Source organism: Opisthocomus hoazin, chromosome 1 (assembly GCF_030867145.1).
Source record: "Opisthocomus hoazin isolate bOpiHoa1 chromosome 1, bOpiHoa1.hap1, whole genome shotgun sequence".
In the NCBI taxonomy this organism is placed as follows: domain Eukaryota; kingdom Metazoa; phylum Chordata; class Aves; order Opisthocomiformes; family Opisthocomidae; genus Opisthocomus; species Opisthocomus hoazin.
In genome coordinates this window covers 15,597,869-15,623,840 of record NC_134414.1, presented here as the reverse complement: position 1 = coordinate 15,623,840, position 25,972 = coordinate 15,597,869, and the positions used below count along the sequence as shown (strand labels likewise).

Genomic DNA, 25,972 nt, shown 5'->3' with positions numbered 1-25,972 from the left:
TCATCCCTCTGAGTCTGCGTGCAAGGCTGTGCGGAAGGACCCAAGCATCCTCAAAGCCACGTGTAGGAGAACTGCCTTCTCCTGTCCTTGGTGGCACCAACCAGCTTGTGGACGATCCTTAGCTTTTATGCAGATTGTTATCAGCTTCAGAAGTATGCATCCAGGCAGGAATCGTCTCCTCTTTTCGTGCATGGTGTTCTCAGCTACTGGCAATGCGTTGCTCAGTAAGAGTAAACAGTTTGCAGCCGAGTACTGGCTTTTTACAGGGGTAGCAGTTCTGTGCAAACATGGGATTCTAGGTGATGGTGCTTGTCTGGAGTTCAGTTTATACGCAGACTCTTAGCTTCTCCACAGAACTGAAACTTGCACGTTAGCGCTAGACTAGAACCCTAGATAAAGCTGGTTTTCATTCCATCACCTGAAAAGTAGAGCCCCCAAATATTGTTGCTGTCATAATTTTACTCCCATAAATTAACCATGAATTTAACAACTTTTTTTTTTTTTACTTTTTTTAAGCTAAGGATGTTACTTACATCTGCCCTTTCACTGGAGCAATCAGAGGAACCCTTACTGTTACCAATTATAGACTGTATTTTAAAAGCATGGAACGGGTAAGCTTCTGAAACCGTCTGCTTTTGTTTGCTATTCAATTTGTTAGACCTAGGTGTTCTTTGAGAGTAATTTTGTTTGAATCACAGCTATATGTTTGGCAATATGGGCATAAGGGAGCAGGAGCTGGGGATTTTTCCCCCTCCCCTTTTTAAACTCACAAATTTCAACTGTCTACAGGACCCTCCTTTTGTCCTAGATGCATCTTTAGGTGTAATCAACAGAGTGGAGAAAATTGGAGGCGCTTCCAGTCGCGGTGAGAATTCGTATGGGCTGGAGATTGTATGCAAGGTAAACTTCAATCTGTTGTTTTACAATAGGGGAAGGGGAACATATATTTTAGAAGTTTTTCTCTGTAGTACTGTAGGAAGTTCTGTGAAACATTTCAGTCAGCATGATTTCACACACCTCAAAAAACGTCTGATTTTAAAAGTAATTTTCAGGATTCTCGAACTCAAGTCATTCGAGACAAAATCCAAACCTTTATTCAGGCTTTGTGCTAGGTAATGTCTTTTATTCACAGTGGAAACCTAGGCCTGCATCCCACTAATGCAGTTGGCAGGCTTGCCCACCAGGCTGTCCCAGGAAGACTCCAGTCGTTGTGGAGTAGAGAATGCCTTTCACTCACTTGCATTTCAAGAGCAAGAAAGGGGCACATTTCCCCCTGTATCATGAGCTTGCATCCAGTTGCTGCTGTGCTCTGTGGTGCGGGACTGGCGAGTACCCTTCAGTCCTCCTCAGGGCTGTTTTTTCATTTCTTTCAAGGCAGTAGATATTTTACGTGTGCCTCTCAAGAGCCCTTGGAATCACTGGAAATACAGACTTCAATAAAAATTAAGAATTCACCTCCTTGTGTCTACTTACTATAGACCCACAAAGTAGATAAAGCCACCAGCTCCCGTCCTAAATCCGTACCTCTGGTGTTCAGCAGGGCACGGCCCCTCTGCTTCCCTGGGTGGCCGTGTGGGGAGAGCTGGGTCTGAACCTCACAGGTCTCGGGCTGCTTAGAGCTCTGTCAGAGCCTGCTCCGGGCCGAAAGGATGCCACTGGCTGGATAAGGGCAGATGGAGAAATGAAAGTGAGTCCCGAACTGCTCCGGTCACTGCTGTGGTTCTGAGGCACCGGTAAGCTAAGCAGCCTCAAGCTGTGGGTGTGCTGAGTCAGGAGCAGTTAATATAATCCACACCAAATCACCCAGCTGCTTCCTCACCCTGTTGCGGTATGGTCCTCCATCGCTAACGTAGGGTTGCTTGCTCTGGCAAGAGAATTTGTTCCCTGTTTTGATCTGGATTCCTGGTTCTCAGCCATTTTGCCTATATGCAAATTTGCACACATGGTCAGGTTTGGAGCGAACCACGTTGTTTCCCTGGGTGGGAAACCCAGGCACAAACTGTGCGATAGGTATCTTGGCCCCAGACAGCACATACGTCTGTGCCATCCTGCCTGGCCCAGGATATTCAGGATATGCATCCTGAAATGTTCTCCGTCTGAGACCAGTTACCTAATCTCAGTCTTGTGAGACATATAAGTCTTCAGCTGTTTATCTCATTCTCTGACATGCTGTACTGTCTTCAATGCTTTATAAGTATTCTTATAAATGCCTATAAATATCTGAAGGGTGGGTGTCAGGAGGATGGGGCCAGACTCTTTTCAGTGGTGCCCAGCGACAGGACAAGGGGCAATGGGCACAAACTGAAGCACAGGAAGTTCCATCTGAACACGAGGAAGAACTTCCTCCCTCTGAGGGTGACGGAGCCCTGGAACAGGCTGCCCAGGGAGGTTGTGGAGTCTCCTTCTCTGGAGATATTCAAGTCACACCTGGACGAGGTCCTGTGCAGCCTGCTCTAGGTGACCCTGCTTTGGCAGAGTGGTTGGAATAGATGATCCACAGAGGTCCCTTCCAACCCCTATGGTTCTGTGATTCTGCGATATGCTTGAACTTGATAGCTCATTTCCTGCTGGTGGCTTTTAAACTGTTTACTACAAGTGTTTGAGTTATAGGCTTGGCTGGATAATCTTGGCATCTTAGAGATGCTTTATTTAGTTTCTGAATTTGATTTTGTAGATGAATGTGGAAAGGAGGTCTTGGGTTACCACTCTTAGTGGAAGCTATGCTGCTGTGCAAAGTGGAGGAGTTGTTAGTTTCTGCCATCCTGTCTAGTGCTCTGAGACATGCAAGCTTTAAAGGGAGATGGCATTGGTTGCTTTGCACCAAACTGGCTTTGGGCCCCCTATGTGCAGTAGCACTGTGAGGTACCTTGTGAGGCAGTCCCTTCCAGCTGTCTTCTGGCACAGCTCAGCCGGAGAGCCCGGTAAGAGCTAGGAGGTCTGTCTCACAAAGTCCTGCCGATCAGCAATAGCTTGTCCTTGAGCGAGGCTCTCCCCTAGACTTTGAGCAGGTAGAGAGCTTCACCTGAAGGCAAGACGCTGCGACCAGATGCATCTGTGTGCTCCATCTGCTCCTCTGCAGTTGTAGCAGGCGTTGCTGGAGGCTGCAGAAGACCACTGAACCAAGCCCAGAGTTGCAGTACAACAGTGTTCACAGTACGATATTATATCAGTAGTAGAAAGAGCGTCGTGATGTGACCCTATTTTGAATGCTGGCTTTTGGATTTTCTTTGCATTTGGAAGTGGTTCACAAATCTACAATTTGATTTCCCTCTTTTTTTTCCTAGGATATTCGAAACTTGCGATTTGCTCATAAGCCTGAAGGGAGAACTAGACGATCCATATTTGAGAACCTAATGAAATATGCTTTCCCAGTTTCAAATAATCTGGTAGGTATTTTCTTTTTGGTTTGTACCAAGAGGCATAGAGCAGCAGTAAGCTGTTCTGTTCAGTCCCATCTGCTTGGTACAATGTTCACGTGATGTGCGTTTTGTTGAAGGAGGAGAAGTGCTGGGTTTTAAATCTGTTTTAGAATTAATTCTGTAGGAGTTTAGATTGTATAGAAAACAAGAAAAGTCTGCTACCATAGGGCTGGATTCCTTCAGGCATGGAGAATGACTTACTGATACATCCTCGCAACAGAGGGAAAACATTCACAGCACAGTGACATCCATCAGAGGTTTACAGCTAATGGTGGCTGCACTGCCTCAGAGCTGGAACGCAGTTCATCTGCTCTGTCGTGTTGCGACACTGCAGTTGCTGCCTCAAATACTGGCTGAAAGGATCTAGTTCTGAGTATGTCAGAGCATGCTTGCCCAAGAAATCTTCTGTTTCTGTCTTTAATTATCAACTCTCTCTTGCTGTGCAGTACTAGGTGACAGACAAGCAAGATTGGGGTATAGAAGAAAGTACATTGTTTTACTAATTACCTGCTACAGCGAGCATGCTAATATTTTTCACAAGGCCCTAAAAGAAAAGTAGTGCAGTGGGAAAAAAAGAAAGACGAGTCATGAGTTATTATTTGAGATATCAAACATCCTGGAAATAGGCTCTGACTAGGCTCTTAACAGTAAATTTTCTTTCTTTCAGCCACTTTTTGCATTTGAGTACAAAGAGATTTTCCCAGAAAATGGATGGAAGGTGTATGACCCCACTTGGGAGTACAGAAGACAGGTGGGTGTTGTGCCATGTGCTGTTCCTCTTTACTCGTCAGAAGCGAGGCTCCGTGCAGCAATGTAATTACAGGTCGCATGGAATGGAGAATGATCCTGCTGACGGGTGTCGTGCAGGCCGGGTTAGGACATTGTTCTCCACACTGCAGCGACTGATGACAGCAGTACAGCTTTAGATATAGTAGCATCCACGGAGGGCGATTACTCAGGCTGCAGAGAGCTGACTTTAGGCTTTGGAAGAAAAAACTATTTCTCTGGCTTAGTCATCAGCCACTGCTGGCAGTGAGGAACGGAGGATGTGTTTTGCAGGTACAGACATCCCATCGTTGAGTTTCACACCTCAGCTCTTGCTTGTATCCAGTTTTAATTCTTTCCGGTTTTCTGTAAGGTATCTCAAAGAGGAACGTGGAAGGACAAAAAAAATTAAGTGTAGAAAGCCTTCATTTTCTTGGGGAATCAGTGTAGGGATCAACCTAGAGAGTGTTGTGGTTAACCATAGCTTGGAACAGACAGCTGTAGTGTGTCCAGAGTAGACTGGTCAAAGGTGTTCATGATGGTGAATACTGCAATAAAACGTTGAGTGGTGCACTCTGGGGGAAAAGATGGGAGAATTTGGGGTTTTATAATGAAATCACTCTTATCATAAAATTTTCAAGTTGAGGAAACAGCACAACTCGATGACAGTTTTGACCTGGACGCAGTAAACTCTTGTCTCATCAGATCTGCCACGATAAAATCAATTTTCCTTTGTAAAATTAAGAAGTTTACAGCCATGTAATTTAATTATTTGAGTCGTTCCCATAAAGCAAACCAAAACAAGACGTCTGTCCTAACCTAGTTGTTCATCTGATTCCTCACATCCAAAACCTAAGGAAGGGATTAATTTTCCTAGCTTAATCTTCTGAAAGCTGGGCATGTCTTGTAAATTGGTTATCTAGGCCTGTCATTAACAGATGGGGAGAGCGAGCTTCACTGTTGGGGGTGATTTGTTCCCTCCTAAAATAGCTGCCTATGATAGATGGCTGGTTTCTAGGCTGCTAATTGAAAGTGAGATATATCTTACCTCCACTGTCTGCATTGCAAAAAAGTGTATGTTTTGCAAGGAGATACCATAATCTGAAATCCTGGGAGAGACAATCTCCAGTCGTTTGCAATCGATGATACACACTGTATCTGAGGTCCGCTTTGACTAGTAAGACCAGATAATGCAGCGATTATTGCTTTGTTTGGAAGTTACCTCTTTCTTGGTAGTTATTTTAAGGAAAGTTCTGTTTATAAAGAAGGATCTGCAGCCCAAGCTGTATGGGAAAGAGGCTTCGTAACAGGACTGACAACTTTGGAGTAAAGACCAAAGAATACCTGTGCTATCAAAATAATCTCCGTTGAAAAGCACAGCGTTCACTTAGCCAAGCTTCGGTTAAAGCAGATGAAGTACAAAAGACATTCTTACAATACCTGGAAAGAAGGAAGGGTGACCCTTGAGAATGTCAAGGTGAATTACTTCAATTTCTTAATCCTGGCATGTCTGTTTTTAGAGTACGAGCTTTTCTGTCTATATTAGTTTTTATATTGTGATTGGCTGTACCTTAAATTTGGCTGGGGCTTAGTTACACAGTGAAAGGATACGTATATTTACATGCATGTGATTTGCAGCTCTTCCTGGCCTTTCTGTAAAGAAAATGGGACCGTGGGCGGTGGTGGCTTTGTTTCTGGTCACATCACATGAGGCAGTGTGTAAAGCATGTCAGGATTGCGACATTGCTGCGGCACATACTTCTTGTGTTGTGACCGGCTTTTGTATCGTTTCTGAGTGGACAGGAAGAACTTATCCTGACTTCTTTTGTATCAAGAAACCGTACTGATGTCTGTGTGCCAAAGCCCCCAGTCATTTGCTTACATTTCTAACTGCAAAAATGAATCCCAACCAGGATTTTTTGCAGCCACGACCCATCTGAATTTTATCCATGATGGGCCACAGTCATTCCCTTTCGAGATCACGCAATCCATCTGTTGCAGTAGTTTATCTCCAGAAGTGACCAGCACCAGCTGCTGAAGAAGGGGCAAACAGTGCTGCCGTAGACATTTATGTTGTGGTCTGGCCAGGAGGAGAATTTCATCCCTTTCGTTAGAGTTGATTTAGGCCCTGCAGCGTGAAGCTTTACGTCCCCTCCAAAACTCTTAGGTATTTCACTCTGTTTATTTAATTTTGGTGTTTATAACTATGGATGTTCAGTTTATCTGTGTGAATGTCTTAGCCTTTTTTCTTAATCCAGGCAGGTTCTGTCAAAGCAATAACAAATACTACAGTAAATCAGGATTATGTCGTGAAATGGCAGCAGGGATTCATTAACAGTGAAGCAAAACTGGCATCACCAGATCAGATAACGGGATTACCTGTCTCTGACTGTATGAATTGTGATCAGAAATAGAAAAGCAGGGCATATGTGCTGTCTGCAGGACCTTTTAGAATTCGTTTTAAAACTCTTGGGAAAGAGTTGACCTAGGGCGTAAGCAGCCCAGCAGTACGGCCAGGCGTTAGTGGGAGGAGGGACACAGAGAGGAGCAGAGCGAAAGTAGAAGTCAGCTACCAGGCATCCAGAAAAGACTTGTAGAGTAGGATCCATGGTAGGATCTATGTTTACTCTGGTAGACGTGGCAAGTTTGCATGTGGTATGATTTATTTAATTTTTTTCAGATTAATATAAGTGTGTTGATATGATAGAGATTGTAGCAATTAGGAAAGATATTCAGTAAACCCCTGACTTCTCTGTTAGCATTCTTGGGAAAGATGGAAATACGTAACTTATTAAAAATCCATGATTGTGTAAAACTATGGGGAGTAATAAACAACCTGTAGAGAACAAAAGGAACTCAGAGAGGTTTGGGATTTAGTCAGTAAATGGAATCACATGTGGCAAATGAAACTTGAAACTGAAATTGCTCCCTGATTTTTATTACACGCGGGCTGGCAGAGTATAAAACAGAATTGCAAAGTGACTAAGACTCATTTGAAAGCAAAAGGCCTTGAGATGCCTTTGCAGTAACTTAAAGCTTTCATTTTCCTTAACAAGGTGGGGAGCGTTTGGAAAGTATTACAGGGGTTGTGAAGCTGGAAATGTGTGATGTTTCCTTACAGAAGTCGTGCTCGTCTAATCCTATGCTCTGGTCATATATATCAGGGAGCTGCAGTACAGGGCTGTGGTTGCTGCTTTCAGAGAAAACATATAGAAATTAATACTGCAGAAGAGGAGCTGACCTGTTTTGAGGATAAAAGAAGTGCACAGTATTAGTATACAAGCAGAGTGGGAACGGTAGAGCGCGAGAACAGCATCCTGCAGAGGGTTGCTGGGAGTAACTCAGGGGAGTAAAATGAGAACTGGACTGTTAAATGTCCCATGGTTTAACTGAGGTCCTGCTTACGCTAGGTATGTCTCGACTGCAAAACAGATCAGAGCTCTCGTGCGAAGTGGGCATGACCTGGGCTGAGTGTGTGGCAGAGGGCCCAGCTTGGCTCCGGCAGCTGTACCCTGAGCCAGTGTAGGGGTGCAGCTGAGCTGTGTGCTCAGCCTCTCAGTATGTCACAGCTCAAACCCAGTGCGAGGTGGGCATGGCTGCTGTGTAAACTGGGACCCTCCCTGCCTTGCTGGCTGCAGCTCCGGGTGTACCTGTGGGGCTAAGCTCAGAATTGGTCTACTGGATCCCGTAGAGAGATGTGACTCTGCGTAATTCCAGCAAGGATATTATTTTTTTTCCTGTCATTGAAAGATCCTCGTGTGCTTAAGCTTAAACATGTGCTGCAAGGTGGTGGTTTCAGTGACATGCTGGTGTGTCTTCAGCAGTTTTTCCCTGTGAATGAAGAAACTCCATCTGCTACAATGTGTGTAGGTCAAGTAATAGCTGAGCACAGGTCATTAACGTAAGGCGTGAATGACTGTCCAGAGGGAAACCAAGTCTGCTTTGTGTGTTGAGATGACACAAAGGCTGTGTCTTTATGGTTGGGTGATACAGTTGCAAGGAGTGTCCCCAAGCACTGGGGCACCTTCATGGCAAGTTCCAGGCATAGCTTCAGCCCAGGCTGTTATGTCCCTCATAGGAGTGAGTGTGGTTGAGCATTTTTAGCCGTGCACAAAGACACTCTGCCAACAGGATGTATAATATATTGAAAGTATAAAGCAGTTATTTACTCGCTAACACACAGGAAAGATAGCAGGGACTTAGCTAGCTACTAGGCTGAGCATTAGTACTCACCACCTCAGAGGAGGCATCTGAAGAGACTTTCCTGGCCGGGCGGGCACTAGTGAGAGGAGAAGGATCAGCCTCTGCACCTCCCTCGGTTGGGTTGTTGCTGCTGTCTTCCACCAATGATGTCAGCACTGCTACGCAGATGAGCCAGCTGTTGGCCCTCACCCTGCCTACTAGACTCGCAGTTTCTCCTTTTGGATTTTATACCATTTCACGATGTTGTTTTCCCTTGAAACCCTGAGCTACCAGCAATCCCCATCTCAACGATCCTCTTCCTCTCTCTGTAGTTTTACATTTTTTGTCTTTCTATAGATTTTCACACAGCTCTTCCGCATGACTTGGCAGTGTCCTTGGTGGTCTGAGCCACGGTTGTGCAGCTGGGCCACATCAGAGCTGGGGCCTGAAGAGGCGGTTGGTTCCTCGTGGAGCAGAGGGGAGAGAGGGCTGCAAGGCCAGCTCGCCTGCGCCCAGACCTGGGCACAGCTCGGAGGCTGGCGCAGGCCGAGGATCACCAGTAGGCGGTTTGGACAAACTGCCGCATGTTGAGGATAAAAGAGTTTAATAGTACAAAGGTGAGGTGCACCGTGCCGGCTGGTCTCAGTGAGAGTGGTCATGGGCACATTTAATTTATGACGATACATATGGCCATGTTGCCTTCCTGACTTTGTCCTCTGGCAGCAACTGAACACAAATCCTGCTGAAATCAGGATCTGCTAGCAGCATTAGTTCACCTGGAGAAGGCAGACCTTGTGCTTCAGTCAGGGCAGTGTGCGCTGGTCCCTAAAGTGGATGCCCAGCAGCCATGCTCCCTAGCAGCTTCTGGACCACCCTGCAGTTAGCAAGGCACGCCTGGGTTCCTCCGGCAGCTGCCTGGGCAGGCGGCTCCTGACCCAGTCCGGAGCCGGCAGAGGCTTCCTGGGTTACATCTGCAGCAGTTTGGGTTGGTTTGATAGCAGGCTTTTGGGTGCTTACAGCTTTCCAGAAAGTAGTGAAATGCATCTTATATGAGGAAATACCGATGTGCTTTATATCATGTTTAGCTTTTTCTATTGATTCCAGCTGGAGAAAGCACAAATCTGAAGGGGCATGAATAAATGCACAAGCTACACCACATCATGGCAAGTGTCCTGGGAAGATGAAAATTCATCTCCTCTTCTAGCCTACTTTGCTTGTGTCTACTTGCTTTGAGTCCTTAGAGAAAGTCACAGTGCGAATGCAAAGCCCTCTTTGGGTGGTGCTGGGATGCAAGGCTCCTGTGCCAGGGGAACGCAGACATTCCTTGTGATTCAAAGGAAACTTGAACTCTGACATGCAGCGTCTTTTCTTTCTTTGAGGGATTGTCATGGATTTGCCTGGTCTGGGCTATGACAGAGGACAGATTTCATTCAAACTTGTCAGGGTGGCAGCTGAAAGAGCTTTGGAGGTGTTGGTTCTGGACTGAGCCGAGTGTGCTGAAGCTGTTTTTTTTTAGCAAGGCCTGATGAACAGGACAAGGAGTAATGATTTGAAACTAGGGGAGGGTAGATTTAAACTGGATATAAGGCAGAATTTTTTTACCATGAGGGTGGTGAGGCACTGGCACAGGCTGCCCAGAGAGGTGGTAGATGCCCCTTCCCTGGAAACATTCAAGGCCAGGTTGGACGGGGCTCTGAGCAACCTGGTCTAGTTGGAGATGTCCCTGCTCATTGCAGGGGGGTTGGGCTAGATGGCCTTTAAAGGTCCCTTCCAACCCAAATCATTCTGTGATTCTATGATGATTCTTTACAGTACCAGTGACTGCTTGATCCTTCTCAGTGAGCACTGGTAGAATCATAGGTTGGAGAAGACCTCTAAGATCATCAAGTCCAACCATCCACCCAACACCACCATGCCTACTAAACCATGTCCTGAAGTGCCACATCTACACGCTTTTTAAACACCTCCAGAGATGGTGACTCCACCACCTCCCTGGGCAGTCTGTTCCAATGCCTGACCGCTCTCTCAGTAAAGAAATTTTTCCTAATAGCCAATCTAAACCTCCCCTGATGCCACTTGAGGCCATTGCCTCTCGTCCTATCACTAGTTACCTGGGAGCAGAGACCAACACCTGCCTCACTATAACCTCCTTTCAGGTAGTTGGAGAGAACAATAAGGTCTCCCCTCAGCCTCCTCTTCTCCAGACTAAACAGCCCCAGCTCCCTCAGCCACTCGTCATAAGACTTGTTCTCCAGACCCCTCACCAGCCTCGTTGCCCTTCTCTGGACACGCTCCTGCACCTCAATGTCCTTCTTGTAGTGAGGGGCCCAAAACTGACACACGGTACTCCAGGAGCGGCCTCACCAGTGCCGAGTACAGGCACACGATCACCTCCCTACTCCTGCTGGCCACACGATTCCTGATCCAAGCCAGGATGCCCTTGGCCTTCTTGGCCACCTGGGCACACTGCTGGCTCATGTTCAGCCGGCTGTCGACCAACACCCCAAGGTCTATTTCCACCAGGCAGCTCTCCAGCCACTCCTCCCCAAGCCTGTAGCGTTGCATAGGGTTGTTGTGACCGAAGGGCAGGACCCAGCATTTGGCCTTGTTGAAACTCATACAGTTGGCCTTGGCCCATCAATCCAGTCTGTCCAGATCCCTCTGCAGAGCCTTCCTACCCTCAAGCAAATCAACACTGCCACCCAGCTTGGTGTCATCTGCAAACTTACTGAGGGAGCACTCAATCCCCTCATCCAGATCATTGATAAAGGTGTTAAACAAGATCGGACCCAAAATTGAGCCCTTGGGGACACCACTCGTGACCGGCCGCCAGCTGGATTTACCTCCATTCACCACCACTCTCTGGGCTTGGCCATTCAGCCAGTTCTTTATCCAGCAGAGAGTACACCCATCCCAACCATGGGCAGCTAGTTTCTCCAGGATGAAGGAACTAGAAACTCCCTAGAGTTGAAGGGTAGAATGAAAAGGAGTGTTTATTCGATGTAGCTGCTTGTCAGCTCCCATTTTACTTGCCAAGAGTGTGCTGACAGCGTAGCTCTAATTCGGATCTGGGGGAGATGAAATTCCCAAGCATTGCGGATGGATCCATTGCAGCCCAGTCATGTACTTACTAGGACAGGACTGAGAACAGTTTAGTCATTTTCCTTTAGTTCACTTCTGGATAGTAACCAGTTTGATCACAGCTGATGGTCAGCTAAGAGCAAGAGCCCTCCGATTCCCGTTTGACAGCAGAGCTGGCAGACCCAGGAGATTCCCTCCTTGCTGCATGCAGTCTGTAGACCTCTGAGCGTGTTTTACCCATCAGTAAGCTTGGACTGTATACACGCTGTTTGATGCCTGTTTCTGCCACATTTTGGGCTTCAGGCAGTGCCAAAAATAGCTTTGCTTTAGGCTTGTGGGGTACTTATGATCCTGGCAGCTCTGCTGATTCCTTGTAGTAACATGTCCTTCTCGGTGAGCACCCCAGGACCAGGGTGGTTCACAAGCAGGGTGTGACCGGTATTAGGCAGAAGGTCTGTCCTCTCCTCAGACTTCTAAGCATGGCCTGTTCTGACAGCGTGACTCAGTGCTCTGACCAGGAACCGGCTGCAGTCTGTGTGGGTCAGCCATAATTACCACAGCTTGTCTGACTTGTGTTAGATTTGTCATTTATTTCCTGTGGGAGCTGCGACGGCAGTGTAGTAATCGGTGTCCCACCACCCTCTGTAAAATGAAGTTCTGTTATTGGAACAGAAGCCTGTATTGTTTGAAGAGCTGATGTTCCTCTAAATCAGACTCTGTGCTTAGCGGTCTGGCCGTGTTTGCTGCGTATAGGAACTGTAGGGATCTGTCTTGCCCACAGAGATGCTTTGTGTCCGTGCTCACCCCTACTGCAGCATGTGTCTGTTTCAAGCTCTGCTGGTAGCGACCGCACCGTTTGGTCTGTAAACTCCCAGCATCAGCCAGACGAAGTCTGCAGGTTGTCAGGACCATCCCCGTTGTGCTTGGGGTGTTCCCTGGAGGTTGTCATCTGGGAAGCTGTTCTGTTGCTTCCCCCTCAGGGCACGCCGAGTTCGGTGATGTGCCTGTGTAGATCCCCTGCTCTCCCAGCCCAAGTCAGAGCAGGACAACCAGAGAGCTTGGTCTGAGAGGTCCATGGGAGTTGCACATCGCTGTCCAGACCACTTACAGTCTCGCAGCCAGACACAGACAATTATTAGGTTTCTGGTGGTTTTAGGGGATTGCACAGCTGTGCCACAAACACTGAACAAGGACTGAAACAGATTGATTTTTGGGGGGCTGTTTTACTGTCTGTTCTCCCTTCTGCCTTCCCATCCATCCTGTCTGGTAACTCCACTTTCCATCCCCAGTTTCCACACGCCACGTTTGAGCTCAGTGCCAAGAGAGGAGTGAGGAGTCGGTCACCCTTTCTGTCCTGCTCCTGGCTCTCCTGTAAGCTCCATGACGAGACCAGGAGCTATGTTAAAGGTGCTCTCGGGGGGATCACCTCTGTTGCCACATCTGTAGCCTCCGCAATTCCTTTGGCGTAGGTGAGCCTGCCCGCAGTGATCTAGTTTTCCTGTTCTTCATTGACCAGAGCAAAACATCTACCTCTTCGGGAAGAGGCGCGAAATGCAGGTTACCAAGATAATGAAGTTCCAGGCTCCAACTATGAATGTCCTTCATTAACAAAAGTTGCCTTGAATTTCAGGTCTGGGGATTTGGCTGTGCTGAGGTCTCAGAGCAACTCACTTGCTAACCTGCTGTTGTTTCCTCTTTAGGGAATTCCCAATGAAAGCTGGAGGTTGACCAAGATTAATGAGCGCTACGAGCTGTGTGATACATACCCTGCTATTCTAGCTGTGCCCGTAAGCATTCCTGATGAAGAATTAAAGAGAGTAGCATCTTTCAGATCAAGAGGACGCATACCAGTGAGTGTGACAAAAGAAGCCGCTCTGATGTGGTGGTGTCGCATACCTTCGGGCCATAAATAATAGCAAGATCAGGCTGAGTGGATTCCAGAGAGCAAAAAAAATGGTCAGTGGACAGTAAAAGTGACAGCAACATGTTTGAGGAGTTAGAAAGCAACATTATCTGCTGGAACTACTGTTGTGAAAGAGATGTAGACTAAACCAAAATGGGAAGATACGATAAACTGGCACAATCCAAACCGGATCTCAGTTCAGTTCCTGGGAAATGCAAAGCAGCCCTAATTGGTTGTTTACAATTATCTGGCCTACTCCGACATTCAGGATAGAGGAATACTTAGTGATATCCTTGATGAACGTGCTTATTAAATGAAATTAAGACAAAACACATTGTTACAATTATGTGAGCGCTAACTGAAAATGTACTGGTTTACTTCTCAAGCCTATAGAAAATCAGATCTGTTCCTGAAGTGCTTAACTTTTACGCGGTGTAACATAGAGTAAGACACAGCCCAATGACTGCAGGGTGAGAAAGTGTGTTTATGACTCACACAACAGTGAGAAAACAGTCTGCATCATATTTAGAAGTCAGACTTAAACCTATTCAGTCACCTCTTGTTTGTTCAAACTTTGGGAATGCCATCGGAATGAGTGAGTAAGGACGGCAGAGTTCTGTCTTCCATTCAATCATGATTTAACAGAACCCAGCCTTCTGGAACCAGCAGGTCCCAGCACACGCGATGACAGGTAAAACACTTCACTGGTTTAATGAATCCCATTTTTCCGTCATTTCTTTCTCGTTTGTTTCTGAAGGTATTGTCATGGATTCACCCGGAAAGTCAAGCAACGATTACTCGCTGTAGTCAGCCAATGGTGGGAGTCAGTGGCAAACGAAGCAAGGAAGATGAGAAGTACCTTCAAGCCATCATGGATTCTAATGCTCAGTCCCATAAAATCTTCATATTTGATGCAAGGCCTAGTGTGAATGCTGTAGCCAATAAGGTCAGGTGGTTTTTCCTCTGTTAGGAGCTGGGAACGTAACCATTCAGAGCACATTTCCCATCACCGTTTCAAATTATTCCTTTTCTACTGTGAAGAGATTCATATGCAATGATCTGATTCTCTAGACAGACTTTTACACCTGCACTGGTGTCAGCAGGTATCAGTGTGACTATGAAAGGTCTGTTTGGATTAATCCACAACTTGAAATCAGATTGGAAAGGGAGAAATCAAAGTAGTACTGAGGTCAGACTCTAGCACCCTGCATCTTGTGTATCACCATTTTCCACTTCACGTGGCTGAAAGACTGCATCCTCTGACAGCGCCAGAACTCTGTCGCTGTTAACCCTGACGGGAGCAGGGCTTATGCGGCATTTCTTTAAATCAGGCGTTATGATCTCTTAATTTCAACTTATAAGATGGGGATCTTTAATGTCTGGGAAAGTTTCTGTGTTCGTCCTGCTGTTATGTCTCATTGCATCACTCTAAGTCCTGTTTTAATGGTAGAACTGCTGTGATGCACTAAAGCTGAGGTTTTTTATCTCTTTTTTTGTTTGTTTTTGTAATCTGTCTTTCCCGCTACTTAGGAAAGGCAGTTAATGTGTGGGGTTTACTCCTCTATAATAGTACGGTAAATTTGTAAATGACTGAACAGTGACTCTAATGAGCTTGCAGCTTGAATGGGGATAAATGATAATTATAGAGAAAAAGGCGGCTTGTAATGTGTTATTCTTTGGCAAAAATTATAGCATTCATTAGTATTGCAGGAAAGAGATGCAAAGTGCGTGTGTGTGTAGATGTTTGTTCCCAATTGTAAGACAAATCCAGTGTTTTCTGCCTGCTTTAGATAGCACAGTCGCTGTCGTATTTTGTCAGCTGATATTTGCTCAGGACTAACGATTGGGATAAAATATAAAACATGTTGTTGCTTAACAATTTTTATGTGGGTTTTGTTCTTCAGGCTAAAGGAGGGGGCTATGAGAGTGAGGATGCCTATCAGAATGCAGAATTAGTGTTCCTGGACATTCACAATATTCATGTTATGAGAGAATCACTGCGAAAACTGAAAGAAATTGTGTATCCCAATATCGAGGAGACTCACTGGCTGTCGAATTTAGAGTCAACTCACTGGCTAGAGCATATCAAGGTATGCATGGCTGTACCCACTGGATGTGGCTGGGTAACCACAAGCCCATACCAGTCTGTTCACTGGGAAGTGCATCCAGAAGTAACTCCAGTGCTGGATTTTCAATTCATGGGAAATTTAAAGACTTAATGATTTGTTTTCAGTTCAAAACCAACTAAAACCAGTTTCTTGGAATGGGGAATTTTGAGGAGATGGGAAGAGGGGCAGGAGAGGGGTCTGAAATACTGGGGGATGGTGTTTTGGAAGTGGTGTTCCTGGGTAATGAGTGACTGTGAAAGCCCTGGTTCCAGCGTAGAAGCCCCAGAGCTTCCACGCTCTTGACTTGGGCAGCTTTGGCATCCTGGCGTTACTGCCTGGTCCAGACCAGCAGATGCTGGGAGTTCGTGCCCCATCAGCCTTTCAGGAATCCAAGCAGAACTGGAATGAGTGGGGCAAAATGCTTCAGCTTCTACAAATGTTGGTTTTCAAATGAAGCTCTTTCTTACCTAAAAATGTTCAGCTTGCATTGTCTACCTGCTAATGCAGAAAGGAGCAGTTGCAAGGTGATGGCCATTTTGTGTTTGTGTTCAGACACAGAATGCTCCTGCGTTTAAATCCCGGTCTGTCCAAGGACTGAGCTTAATGCAGGGCTCTTGCAGAGCTGTGCCTGTGCTGCAGTTCAGATGTGTTGTCATCTTGCTGGAACAAAAGATGCGTTCACCAGTTTGCTGTCCTAGCTGTAAAGTAGTGGGAACTGATTTACCATTCTCCTTGAGGCAGATGGAGCCCTTGGTTTGTCCTGTGTTGTCACTAGCCATTTTTCATTTATAGTTTCTGTTCCAAAGAGATTTTGTAACTTTTTTTTTTTTTCCTTGTCCTAGCTCATTCTCGCTGGAGCCCTTCGGATTGCTGACAAAGTGGAGTCGGGGAAGACGTCTGTGGTTGTACACTGCAGTGATGGCTGGGACCGGACAGCCCAGCTCACCTCTCTCTCCCTGCTCATGTTAGATGGCTACTACCGCACTATCAGGGGCTTTGAAGTGCTAGTGGAGAAGGAGTGGCTGAGCTTTGGCCACAGATTTCAGCTGGTGAGTCGCCCTTGGCAGGCACTGAGCAGAAAGTTATTGTCCACCCAGAAGGATTTCAAAGCAGTTTAGCCTTTCCTGTGAGAAGTCTCCCAGCTGAGCTTGTAGAAGAAAGGTGAATGCTGCTGCTATTTTTTTCTGCCTGTAATTCCCGTCATCTCTTAACCTCCATGGAGACAGTCTTGCTTAGGTACACGGAACAGGTGGTATGAAGTCTCTCAGGTGCCTGACTGATATGTCGTGTTCCCATGCTTAGGCGTAAACTAACGCTGTGCTTTGGGTTCAGGATGGGCATTTCTGCTGGGAGTTGGCAGAGACCACTGGGGTACTTTTTGTCTTTCCATTTTTATTTTTTTTCTTTCCACTTCAGGCCTTTCTGAAACTGCTTGGACACCATCATCTAACAAATGCCTTGGTATTGAAGAGGGTGGGGAATTTGGTTATGGCCTTGACCTCACATTTTCTTCAGGCACATTTTCTTTTTGGGGAGGCTTTTAATTGTTCAGGTTAAAGATGAGCAGTTTGAGTCTGGACCAAGGGTAGCGGGTGGTTGTGTCCCTGGAGTCGGCAGAGAGGCAGCTTGTGGGCCTGTGGCACAGCACTTTGTTACGGTTTGCACTGATGGGAATGGAGAGAGCCTTTCAGTCTTTGTTCCTGTTGTGTTTTGCTCGTGGCCGTTTAATTTTGCCAAGGGCTAGAACAAGGTCGGTTTACAGCACGTGTGACTGTGGGTTGCCTGGTTAAATGCTCTGAGGAAGGTGAGGAAACTGAGGCGCTAAGCAACTGTGGTTCTGCTGCAGCAAAACTGTTACCTGGTGTTTGAACGACAAGTATTTTAGCTTCCCTGTCTATAAAGAGAAGATAATGATTCTGATTTCCTTTGGTGAGGGGAGGACAGAATTAGAGAAGAGGTAGAGATCTCTGTTACTTCTATATTCTTGTTCTGTCTTTGCATGGTACTTAGGGCTCCTGGGTAATATATAAGCAGCACTGTACTATACTAGTTACCAGGAATCAGACCTCACATGTCTTACCCGAGGCTGCACAGCGTGGTTGGGGCTGGAGGCCTCCTTCTGGGGCTCCTTTCCTCACTGCCTCTTGAGGTGGCCGGAGATGGGCTGGGTTAGTGTTTGTACAGCGCTTGGAAGCGGCGAGGTGTTGTGTGACGGTTATCGCCGCGCGCCGTGCCTGTAGGTAGTGTTTAGATCCAGCGCGCTGTACTACTGCAGTAGCCAGGACGACAGCTGCAACTGAAGCAAAAAGCATTCTCATTTTTCTCCTTCTGAACTTTAGCTGTTAACTGAAATCAGTGCCAGCATAGCATCTGGAGCCTCTACTCAAACAACTCTTGTTCTAATTTAGCATGAAAATATCCCCATAAAGAAATTTCACTTCAAAGACAAAGGGAGTAGCTGTCCTTTACTCCTTTGCCCACTGTTATGGACAAAGCACAATCAGGACTCATTTGAACCTACTGAAAGCTGTTGGCAATGGCTTGGGTGACCGAGAGGAAACCCCAGTGGTTTCCCCGTGAAGCCCCCGTGTGACTTATGTTCTTTGCTCTTTTTCAGAGGGTTGGCCATGGAGATAAGAATCATGCAGATGCAGATCGCTCTCCTGTCTTCCTCCAGTTCATCGACTGCGTCTGGCAAATGACAAGACAGGTAAATTGCTGGGGGTCACACGTGTCCACACAGCCACTGTACCACAATGTGGCAGTGTCTGGCCATGGAAGTAATTTCCAAGCCGACCTTCACAGGCTTCCCTTCCTGGGCTTCTGCTCTTGCCTTGACTCTGGCAGCAAGTTTCCGGGGAGTCTGTTTAGCAAAGAGCCTGCATGCACAAGTGCACAGGAAGGCCACGATGTCGGCTTGCATCAGATTAGCTAGTTAGTGGGTGCTGCTTACCTACACGCTGCTGTAATAAACGCGAGCTTGTGAGAAGAAGTTTGCCTCACCCCGAAAGAGGGGACAGCTGCCTCGCACTTCCCATGGGCAGGAGCAGACACCCCAGCCATCCTCAGTACCCCGCTGTCCCTTCGGAAGTGTGAGTGATTGAGCCGCTAACAGAAGACTCTAGCGCGGTGGGTTCTGAGAGACCGCTGTTGCCTCTGCTCGAGCTGATCCCGTCACCAAACCTGCAGCAAGACGTGCGTTTGCTCCGTTTTAACTTCTTCTGAAGGCAGGCTCACTGCTGCTGATTCATACGCGGTGTACAGGGCTGAGTTCCTCGCTTCAGACCAGGCACGGCAGAGGCACAGGTCAGGAGAGATCCCCTGTGGTTGCGAGGTTCTTCCCCAGGTTTGTGGCACCTGGAAGGTTTTTTTGTGTCTGCTGTGACAAAACCTGCATCACTTGGCAAATGTCAGCCATGGTCAGGCAGTTCACTGCAAAAACTAGACTCATCGTGGATTAAAACAGCTGAAATGGAAAAGAAGGATGCCACTGTGTGTGAAGCTGTACCGTATCCACGCAGAGAGGGAGGGAGGCTTTTACCATCATCAGAAGTCCCTTTCATCACGCCATCCTCGGATTGCTCCTAGAAGCAGGCATCCAGACCCGCTGGTGAGGTCACGGCATTCCAGCCAGGTCAGCCTGGGAAGAGAAGGGTGGTTTGTGAGGGAGGAAGGCCTCCTCCCTCTCCATCGCTCCAGCACGTCTGTTGCAGTTCACTCTATGCATGCTTACTGACCCTGTGTGGAGCTTCCGCTCTCCCCATCGGGGGTCTGACCGGTTCTGCGTGGCACGTCAGCAGCAAGCACAGCCCCTGCTCCTGCCGCCGACCCGGGCTGCGTGAGGCCTCCCTGCCGTGCCCCCGGGAAGCGCTGTGTCGCACACACACCTGATTTCTGTTTGGCCCCAGGAAAATTCCGTTTCTTTTTGTGCATTGTTTCACATGTGCTTGAGCCTTTTGTTCACAGTCCTGTTGCGTGGTCTGTCGTGAGGGGCGGGCGTAACAGAGTAAGCTTCAACTTGAAGCAGCATCGAGCATCTGTAAACAGAGCAGTCAAACCTTTCAGACCTCTGGCTTTTGCTCAGAATTCCTCTTTGCACACGTAAAGCAGCGTTCCAAGAGAGAAACTCTTGCTCCTGGACAGAACAAATATGATCCTGAATATCCAGCCAGGCAGGGAACAGGGACAGACCCTGTTTTAGAAATCGAGAAGAGAGGCCAACTCCTTACCCAGACCACAGAGCGGGAGAAAGTTTATTTGCGATTCCCGTTCTGAAATCCCAGCCTAATTTTCTGGTTCTGTCTGAAGTTTCCTACAGCATTTGAGTTCAACGAGTACTTCCTGATAACCATCCTGGATCACCTCTACAGCTGTTTGTTTGGGACCTTCCTGTGCAGCAGCGAGCAGCAGAGAGTGAAGGAGGTAAGGCAGCCGCCGTCCAAGGGGCAGGCATGGTGCTGTGGTTGCTTCAGCTGGCCAGGCAATGCAGGAGAAGTTGTTTCTGCGCTCAAAGATAGTGGTGGATGCAGGTCTGGGTGACACCAAGCCCTCTTCCTAGGAGCTGGGACATGGGGTATTTTCCTCTTTCTGCAGAGTGCTGCCTGTCGGAGACCTTACGTGTCAGAGCAACACCGTTTCCCACAGTCCCACTGCTGTCAGCACGGCTTTCAGCGGCTCACCGGGGGCTGAGTAGCTCCTGGTGTCTCACCAGTAGTTGGAAATGCAGTTTTTCTTTGAACTCCAGTTTTATGTAACCTCCTCTTTGGAAACTGGTACCTTTTTGCCCTCCTTTTTCCTTGCAGTTAGGTTGATTTTAACTACCAAGTGTGTATTGTCATTCTGCACACGCAGCGTACAGCAAGTAACTGGTTGCAACATGCATGCTTGTGTTTTTCCGGGTGAGGCCAGAGCTGCTGGCACAGGGACAGAGAAGTGGCACGGTCCTGCCACCAGCCAGCTCTGCCGTGCAGTCTGGCCGAGGTTTCTGCCGGGGAGGAGCGTAGAGCCGCGTGCATTCAGACCATTCAAAGACTGCCCTACTCAGACCCCGTCTGGAGTCGGCAGGAAAAGCAGCGACAGTCGTTCTGTCTCACCCACCTACAGATGAAGCATTTTGTCACCGAAAGGTTGCAGCCAAATGTCACAGACATACATTGAGGACAGTGCTGCGGGGACCTGATGTGATTATATTTGACAGCACATCAGTTAAAAAATAAATTCCTGTGATACATAAGTGATAGCATTGTGCTGTAGTGAAGTCAGCGACCCTGTTTCTCTAGACTCCACAGTGATTGCAGAATGGTAATTTCCAGAGAAGAGAACCATAGAATCATAGGTTGGAAGAGACCTCTAAGATCATCAAGTCCAACCATCCGCCCAACACCACCATGCCTGCTAAACCATGTCCTGAAGTGCCAGATCTACACATTTTTCAAACACCTCCAGGGATGGTGACTCCACCACCTCCCTGGGCAGCCTGTTCCAATGCCTGACCACTCTCTCAGTAAAGAAATTTTTCCTAATAGCCAATCTAAACCTCCCCTGATGCCACTTGAGGCCATTGCCTCTCGTCCTATCGCTAGTTACCTGGGAGAAGAGACCAACACCTGCCTCACTATAACCTCCTTTCAGGTAGCTGTAGAGAGCAATAAGGTCTCCCCTCAGCCTCCTCTTCTCCAGACTAAACAGACCCAGCTCCCTCAGATGCTCCTCATAAGACTTGTTCTCCAGACCCCTCACCAGCCTCACTGCTCTTCTCTGGGCACGCTCCTGCACCTCAATGTCCTTCTTGTAGTGAGGGGCCCAAAACTGAACACAGTGCTCCAGGTGCGGCCTCACCAGTGCCAAGTACAGGGGCAACCTGTGTGCTCTTTGTGGGATTTTGGGGGGTTTTTTTAAGGCCTCAGCCTAGTGAAGTACTTAATCTAGAAAGCACTTCAACGCTGGTCTCACTGGGACTATTCACGGGCCTAATTATTCCACTAGATCAGGGCTAAGTCAAATGTTTTCTTTCCTTCCTCCCCCCAATTAAACATTCCAGCAAGTCCTCCAGGAGCACTCTGAGGAGGTGAAGTTTAACTAAAGCATTGAGAGTTGACAGGTCAGTTGTCCCCTTGCTGCCGGTGGGGATTTCTGGTCTGTGGTGGCAGCTGGGTGGGTAAGAGAGGACGTTTCCATCCCAGGGTGCGTGTGTGCCTGCCTGCATCCATGTGCTTGGATTGCAATAACCACATCAAAAGAACGGAGTTTGGGGTTTTTTTTAAGCTACAAGACAGCAGCCAGCTCTGTATTAATGACAGGCATACGTATGTGCTGTTATATAGACTTTGTAGATAAATGCTGGGATTCGTATGGGAAATAAAGCCTCCTCCACCCCCTTCCCTTGCAGAGCCTTCCAAAAAAGACCGTGTCGCTTTGGTCTTACATCAACAGCCAGCTGGAAGACTTCACTAACCCCTTGTACGTGAGCTACTCCCACCACGTGCTGTACCCCGTGGCCAGCATGCGGCACCTCGAGCTGTGGGTCGGCTACTACATCCGCTGGAACCCCAGGATGAAACCTCAGGTATGGCTCCTCCGAGCGTCCTGCCTTCATTTCCCTCCCTGCTGCTGCTAGTTCTGGTGTTTTGGAGCGCAGGTCCTTGGAAGCGCAAGTAGTAATGTACAAACTTACGCTGCCACTGCTTAAATCTGAAAACAAAATCCTGAATTTGAACGGAGGAGCAGCACCTACAGGTGGCTGGTGTGGGTGCTTAGCTGGAGCGAGAGATCTGCAGGAGCTGAAGATGCTCGTCAGTCTGCAAAATTTCTCACTTAGACTATGGGGAAAATCATCTGAATTGTCTCTTCTTTACAAGAGAGCCTAAAAGCCTAAGGCTTCTTTGGATGTGGGATTCTAGATCTGAGCAGTTCGAGGCACCAGCAGCCTGCTGCATGCTTTGGCTGCCCGAGGCCGCCGACAGCGGGAAGCCGGCGTGCGCAGGGCCGGTGCCCGGGACGGCTGGGTGCTGAAACCACTTCCTACTGCGGAGGGACAGAATCCCTGGGGACAGCCTCAGTGTCCAGCTGCAGCGAGCAGGGTCTGCACATCTGGGGCGTTAGCTACAGGAACCCAGCAAAGGCTTTCCAGTATGATCTGTTTAACAGTCAGCACTATGTGAAAATAGTTAGATAAATATGTATTGGGTTCCCCCCCAAGCCCTGAAATTACATCCAGGCTGAGGTGTCAAGGCCAGTGCCCCCAGAAACAGCAGAGATTACCGTTCTGTAGTTGTCACCTTTCCAAATGCACACAGTTTTGTTTACCCGCCATTACACTACATGCGTTGGATAAAAACGCACGTCCCAAAGCCCGAGCAGCTACTGGCTTGCCCCTGGGCTGGCAGCAGGGGTACACAGCCATGTACCCCCCCACCTTCTCTCAGAGCCGCGGGGCAGCTGCAGCGTTCTGTGGTTCAGGCTTCCACGCTTGCCTCCTAGCACTCAGCTACGCGTTTTCTTGCAGGAACCTGTCCACAATCGCTACAAGGAGCTTCTTGCCAAGCGGGCTGAGCTGCAGAAGAAAGTGGAGGAGCTGCAGAGAGAAATCACCAGCCGTTCCACCTCGTCCTCAGAAAGAGCCGGCTCTCCCGCGCAGTGCGTCGCTCCTGTACAGACAGTTGTGTAACACGGACTTTTTTTGCCAAGTACCTTCCCAGGACCGCAGAGGCAGCTGTTCCGAAACCCTCTGGATTTCCAGCGCGGTGTCTGGGAGATGCCAACCTATTTATTTATTTCTCTCCAGGGTAATTTATTAGTACTGTAGCACTAGAGGAAGCTTACGCAAAAACAAACAAACAAGGCCCCCTATGCAATTAACCTTCTCAGTGGCTAGATCATAACACAAGCTAATTGCACTTGCCACCTAAAAGAAACCTAGCGCTCGCTCTTTGTTCACTCACGTGCTGGAAGTCACTTGGCTTTAAAGGGAGACTGTGCACTGGAATGAAGTACTGTGGAGGAGAAACATCTATTCAGAAGTCTGAAAAATCTCTTTCGAAAAGGAATCTTGACTTTGCACCCGGAGCCTAGACTGCCGCTGGAAAGCCACGAAACCCTCCGCTGCGGGTGTCTGCACAGCAGTGTTAGAGGCAAGCGGCGACAGTCTCTGAAACACAGCACCCTTCTGGCTTTTCCCGTCCCTTTGATCTAGATCACAGGAAGCCATGTAAACAATGCCTTATTTAAAGAAAGGGCAGCTTCTACCGACAAAGCAGGGTGGTAGAGGAGCAACCTACATGACTTTGTAGGACAAAGTTTACGTCCATCTCTGCAGCTTTGGAGTCTCGCTTACGGTTTACATTGGGCGTGCCAGGACGCAACTCGAGCGCCTGTTTCTGAGGGGGAAGCAGACCGTGGCTCACCGGGGCTTTCTGCAGCCCCTCTGTCCTCCAGCGCCTCCAGCTCCACAGGGAAGGGGAGGGAACAGCAAGGGGCACCTGTGAACTGCTGGCATCCCTCGTTTCGTTTCACTTGGGTAAGCGTAGTCAGTGATTTTAATGCTTCTGTGCAGGATCATAGTGGTGTACTTAAAGTATTTTGGTTTTCTGTTAACTAATGGAAGCAACTGTGTATCAACCAAAGAAGCCCTTCTGCCTGCATTGCAACTGCCACTTAAGGGTATTCTGCCAGACTAAGCAGCTTAGCCAGTTTCTGAGCCCGATGTTGATGTCTTTTTCCTCATAGCCTATTTCAAGAATTAGCATCACCTGACAATTCAGTTTTGTAGAAGCAGGGATGAAAAAACACACTTGGTGGAACCACAACTGCCCCGTTGCCCTTACAAGGGGATGAGTGCAGGGCTGCAGCCAATAGGTTTTACGGCAAAGGAAGTTACATGCATGCGAGGCCCTTCCCTGCAGGCTGCTTCTCATCTCTGCGCCCAGGGACAGGGCACTGCTTGGTCTGGGCTCCTGCACTGCCCTTGACGACAGGATCCCATCCTGCGGTCACCCGTCTCAGAGCCATCTGCGTGCTTCTTCGCTCACCACCTCTTCCACCAGAGCAGCATTTTCTGAGCAGGTGCGAGAGGGGACCAGTTCACACAGAACACACCGCCTTCCACAAGCAATTTACTCCCGAGGCAGTACCAGCCATTTTCCCGGTAGCCTCCCTTTCCACCTGCTCCACTGCCAGCAGCGTCTCGGTGCTTGCAGAGACATCCCCAGCCACCTTCCACCAGGACGAGGAACAGGCCCTACGGCACCACTGCATTTCTCGTGGCTCAGCAGTGCGGACAATCCACACGAAATACCTGCCAAAGGAGTTGGATGGGCTTTAAGGTTAAAGGGCAGACCTGCTCCGCCGTACAATCACCATGTGAGATGGTTCATAGCGTTATTCTGTGTTAGCAAATTGACTATGTGTGTATATATTGTTTCTGGAAGGCTGTTTGGTTTCCTTAACACTAATAAAAAAATTGATAAATGGGAAAAGTTCCTGTGTTCTTATTGTCAGCTACGTGGGTCTCCAAAGGACTTGGAGGACATGCAAACATTAATAAAACAGCACTGAAAATTTAGTATGTTAAATCCAAATCTCTCATTCTTCTGCAGGTGGTCTTGCAAGATGCTGATGTTCAAACTCTAAAGTTTAGAATGACAGGAAAACAAAATTCATCTGTGGACAAGTTTCTCTTATCCTATACAGACCAGTATTAATACAGCTACAGTGCTTAGCTGCTCAATATTACAAAAATACTTTCACAATAAAAAAAAAATCAAACAATTTCTGCACTTTAGGGTGCATTAGTACAGTAACTTCCGTATAAAAGCATTCCATTATTCTGTGTGACTCATGTTAAGCCCAAATTCACAGGGATGATTTGGGATCAACTCAACACCTGCTCCTTGATGCTCCCACCCCTAGTACGCCTAATTCCAACTTGGGCACCCCATTCACCACACACAGTGCCTATGGAGCCTGAAGAACTCCTGAGGCCTCCACCAGTAAGGAGCTGCATGGGCACAGCCAAGGAAACACCAAAGTTCACCCGTCTTGGAGCAAGCCAAGCCCCAGAGCTCCTTCCAAAGCAGAATTACTCAGTGGAGTTTCAGCTCCCGATTTTGCAGAAGCTCCAGGAGGAGCTGCTCTCCAAGTGGTTATTCCAGCTACCTGGAGCCTGTGTCTCTAACATCAATGAAGCTAAGGGGGATGGCTCCAGGCCTGGTTAGCAGCTTCTGACTTCTCTTCTGACTGAAGCATAGGAAGTTCCATCTGAACATGAGGGAAGAACTTCTTCACTCTGAGGGTGGCAGAGCCCTGGAACAGGCTGCCCAGGGAGGTTGTGGAGTCTCCTTCTCTGGAGATATTCAAGACCCGCCTGGACGAGGTCCTGTGCAACCTCCTGTAGGTGACCCTGCTTTGGCAGGGGGATTGGACCAGATGACCCGTGATTCTCCCCTCACAGCTAAACCCTTCTGTGCCTCCGATGCAAGCACGGTGGATCACTTACAGGTCATTAATACTCAGATCTC

General features: G+C 47.9%; 1 protein-coding gene across 3 annotated transcripts in view; it reads left to right on the top strand.

Annotated features, from left to right (window-relative positions):
• Positions 1–24,931, top strand: part of MTMR2 (myotubularin related protein 2) — a 68,093-nt gene extending 43,162 nt beyond the window's left edge. For all 3 annotated transcript variants that reach the window (XM_075417681.1, XM_075417690.1, XM_075417698.1), the window contains 12 exons: positions 517–611; positions 790–900; positions 3,285–3,386; positions 4,087–4,170; positions 13,148–13,297; positions 14,108–14,296; positions 15,255–15,440; positions 16,301–16,507; positions 18,076–18,168; positions 19,767–19,880; positions 21,847–22,023; positions 22,963–24,931. In XM_075417681.1, the coding sequence (XP_075273796.1) occupies positions 517–611; positions 790–900; positions 3,285–3,386; positions 4,087–4,170; positions 13,148–13,297; positions 14,108–14,296; positions 15,255–15,440; positions 16,301–16,507; positions 18,076–18,168; positions 19,767–19,880; positions 21,847–22,023; positions 22,963–23,124 (1,670 nt within the window). In that variant the 3' untranslated portion in view covers positions 23,125–24,931. The remainder of the gene's footprint in view (positions 1–516; positions 612–789; positions 901–3,284; positions 3,387–4,086; positions 4,171–13,147; positions 13,298–14,107; positions 14,297–15,254; positions 15,441–16,300; positions 16,508–18,075; positions 18,169–19,766; positions 19,881–21,846; positions 22,024–22,962) is intronic.
• The last annotated feature ends 1,041 nt before the right edge of the window (positions 24,932–25,972 follow it).